This window comes from Cynara cardunculus, assembly GCF_001531365.2.
Source record: "Cynara cardunculus var. scolymus isolate 2C chromosome LG 2, CcrdV1, whole genome shotgun sequence".
NCBI classification, from domain to species: Eukaryota; Viridiplantae; Streptophyta; class Magnoliopsida; order Asterales; family Asteraceae; genus Cynara; species Cynara cardunculus.
Window position 1 is genome coordinate 15894720 of NC_037529.1, and position 3234 is coordinate 15897953.

Here is a 3234-nt window from a genome sequence, read left to right on the forward strand (position 1 = left end):
TCGAATTTATTTACAAAAGATTTTTACGTAATAAGTATATATCGGTTAAAAGATGTTTATTAATAATATATTCTGATGATCAGGAATGTCACCCAAAAAAATAAGTAATGATGGTGACTTTTTGCCGATAAACGCTTGCCTGTTAAATATTTGTTAAACAACCTCTTATTCTTTTATTAAAGTCTAAAAACTTACTCATTAACTTTGATTGATTAGCTCAATTAGATATAAAACTTGAGTCTTTGGAGTTCTTTTTCAAAAGTCATCAGTCTAACCGAGGATTTTTTTTACTGTTCTGTAGAGCTCTATGAAAATAAGCATCAATAATTAAAAAAAAACTTATTAATTAAAAATGGTATCTATACTATATTATAAAGCATTTGACAAAAACTCTTAAAAATTATTTTTTATGCATGAAGTACTGTACATTGATGCATATTACTTAAAATTTCAGATTACAAGTAAATTATGTACAAGTACAACTTATTAAAGCTCCATGTTTGAATTCGTGTAATTAACTGTGGATAAACATAATCAAATAGAGGATAAACATCTCATTTTAAAATATAAAAAATCTAAAATATAATTAGAATATTATCGAGTTTTTTAAATAATTAATTATTATATTTATAATAAAATTATAAACCAAATATTTACTCATTGAACATAAATTAAATTATAATAAAAAAATTAAATTAAAAATTACAGAAAAAATAAGAAATTTTAAATAGTTAATTTGATACTAATATCGATATATTTTTGTCAAATTTGTATGATATCTTCAAATTTATATTTTATTAAAAATAAAAACATCATCATTTTTTCAAAATCGCATAAGATCATATTATAACATCGACTGAGATAAAAAATAAAATAAAATATTAAAATCAAAATGTATCTCGCTGCATTGCGTGAGTACCCTTCTAGTTAAATTAAAAAATTACTTCAGTTATTAAACCTAAATTAAATTATAACAGAAAAAATTGTATTAAAAAAATTACATAACAAAACAAAAACTTTTATATAATTAATTTGATATATTTTTTTTAAAATTTTAAGATATCCTTAAATTTCTATTTTATTCAAAATAAAAACATTATAATTTTTTTTAAAATCATATAAAATATTATTATAACATTCACATGAAACATCATAAAACAAAACATTAAAATTAAGATATATATGTCTGTATTTCATGGGTTTTATGATAACAAAACATGGTTGACGATGAAATCATGGTTTGTATACAGAGTTACTCGTTTGAACAACATTTGATCTTTGATGACGGTGGCCATGGCTATGGCTTCTCCCAATATCCGAAGATCCTTATCAGAAATCCCATCTCAGATTCTTGCAACAATCTCCTCCATAACCTCTCTTCTCCAAATCCTAAACCCACAACACCCAAATCATCCTCTCAATCCAAATCCTTCCATCCTCAATCACTTCTCCCCTCACATAAACCGCCATTTCGTTATTCGAGTTATACAAAACCAGCAAAACCCTTATCATGCCCTCTTCTTCTTCAACTGGGCTTCAAACCCTAACCCTAATCCCACCAATTACTCACACACCCATTTCTCTTACATTGCCATCACTGACCTCCTTATTTCTCGAAACTTGTTCTCTCTAGCAACTGAATTACTCGAATCCAACAACAAGTTATCGGATTTCATGGTGGGTAGGCTCATAAAAGCTCACGGAGATCTGGGTCATATTCGTTGGGCTCTACATTTATTTGATCGCGTCAGAACTAGGTATTCAGGTCGTTGTTTGTTCTCTTATAATGCAATCTTGGGTGTATTAGTGAGAGGAAATCGAGTGGATTTGGCAGAGATTTTTTTTGATGAGATGATGAGCCAAGGTATTGTTAAGCCAGATGTTTCCACCTGTACTGTAATGATTAAAGGTTTCTGTAAAATTGGTATGATTGAGAAAGCACAGAAGCTGTTCGACGAAATGCCTGTGAGGCCTAATTTGCTTACTTACAACACTATCGTTAACGGATTGTGTAAGAAGGGTTTAATGGAGGCAGCTCTAGAAGTTGTTGAGAGGATGAAAGAAACCCAGGATTGCTTGCCAGATACAGTGACATACACGATCTTAATTGATGGGTATTGTAAAATAAAAGATTTGGAAGATGCACAGAAATGTTTTGATGTAATGGTGAGCAGAAATCTTGAACCTAATGAACTAACATATAACACATTGATCAATGGCTTTTGCGTGTGTGGAGACGTTGATGGTGCAAAAAGAATGATGACAAAGATGAGATTAAATGGTTTAAAGGACACAATCACCACGCATACAAGTTTATTAAGGGGATACTGCATAGCCGGGAGATCAGATGAAGCATTCCAACATTTCAAGGACCTAATCGGTCGTCGTGGAATGAAACCCGACGCAAAATCTTACCAAGTTTTAGTGAACGAATTCTGTAAACTACACAAACCGTACGATGCAATTGATCTTTTGAGAGAAATGAAAGGATATGGGATTCGTCCTCCTGTTTCCAGTTTCAACAAAGTGTTTAGAGTTCTTGTGGAGCTAGATCAGGCAGATAGAGCTACTGTTGTTCTTAACCAGATGGCTCAAATGGGTTGTAAGCCAAACTTCTTATCCTACAATGCTGTGATTTGTGGTATTGTTAGAAGTAAAGGCAGAATGAAGGTGGTTGAAGGGCTTTTGAAAGAAATGGTGAGAAATGGTTTGGAACCAGATGCTACTATGTATAGTTGTTTGGTGCAAGGATATTGGGATGATGGAAATGAGGAAATGGCAAAGCAGGTGTCTCAAGAAATGATGGATAAGGGTTTTGTGTTGAAGAAATTAGTGAATGTATGATAAAACTGGAAAATGTATGCAAATTGTTAGTAAAATGAGGGGGAGATTCGTTCGTTCGTTTTGAGGGAATGGAAATGGAAAATAGGAAATTGTATGACAAGGAACGAGAATGTTGGGAAATGAAAAGTTATTCCTCCGGTTTTACTAGGATATGGATGATTGCTCACTTTTAGTGAATAACTGATGCCGAACCAAACACCATTACTTATTTTCATTTTCATTCCCATTCTTCACCCCCTCGTACCATCAACCATGCACCACTCAAGTAAATAATATGCATCACTAGAGTAAATAATATGGTTACTTTTAAAGATGAACTCTCAGTTGCATGTCAGAATTTGAAGGAAACCAACCTTGGGTTTAGCTCATCGTCAATAATGCTTGGGCCTT

At 31.9% G+C, this 3234-nt stretch overlaps 1 protein-coding gene across 1 annotated transcript; it reads left to right on the plus strand.

The window, feature by feature from the left end:
* The first annotated feature begins 1281 nt into the window (after positions 1 to 1281).
* On the plus strand, positions 1282 to 2844 carry LOC112505946 (pentatricopeptide repeat-containing protein At5g39710-like). Its single transcript, XM_025109981.1, has one exon. The coding sequence runs from the start codon at positions 1282 to 1284 to the stop codon at positions 2842 to 2844; it is 1563 nt and encodes a 520-aa protein (XP_024965749.1).
* Positions 2845 to 3234: the final 390 nt, after the last annotated feature.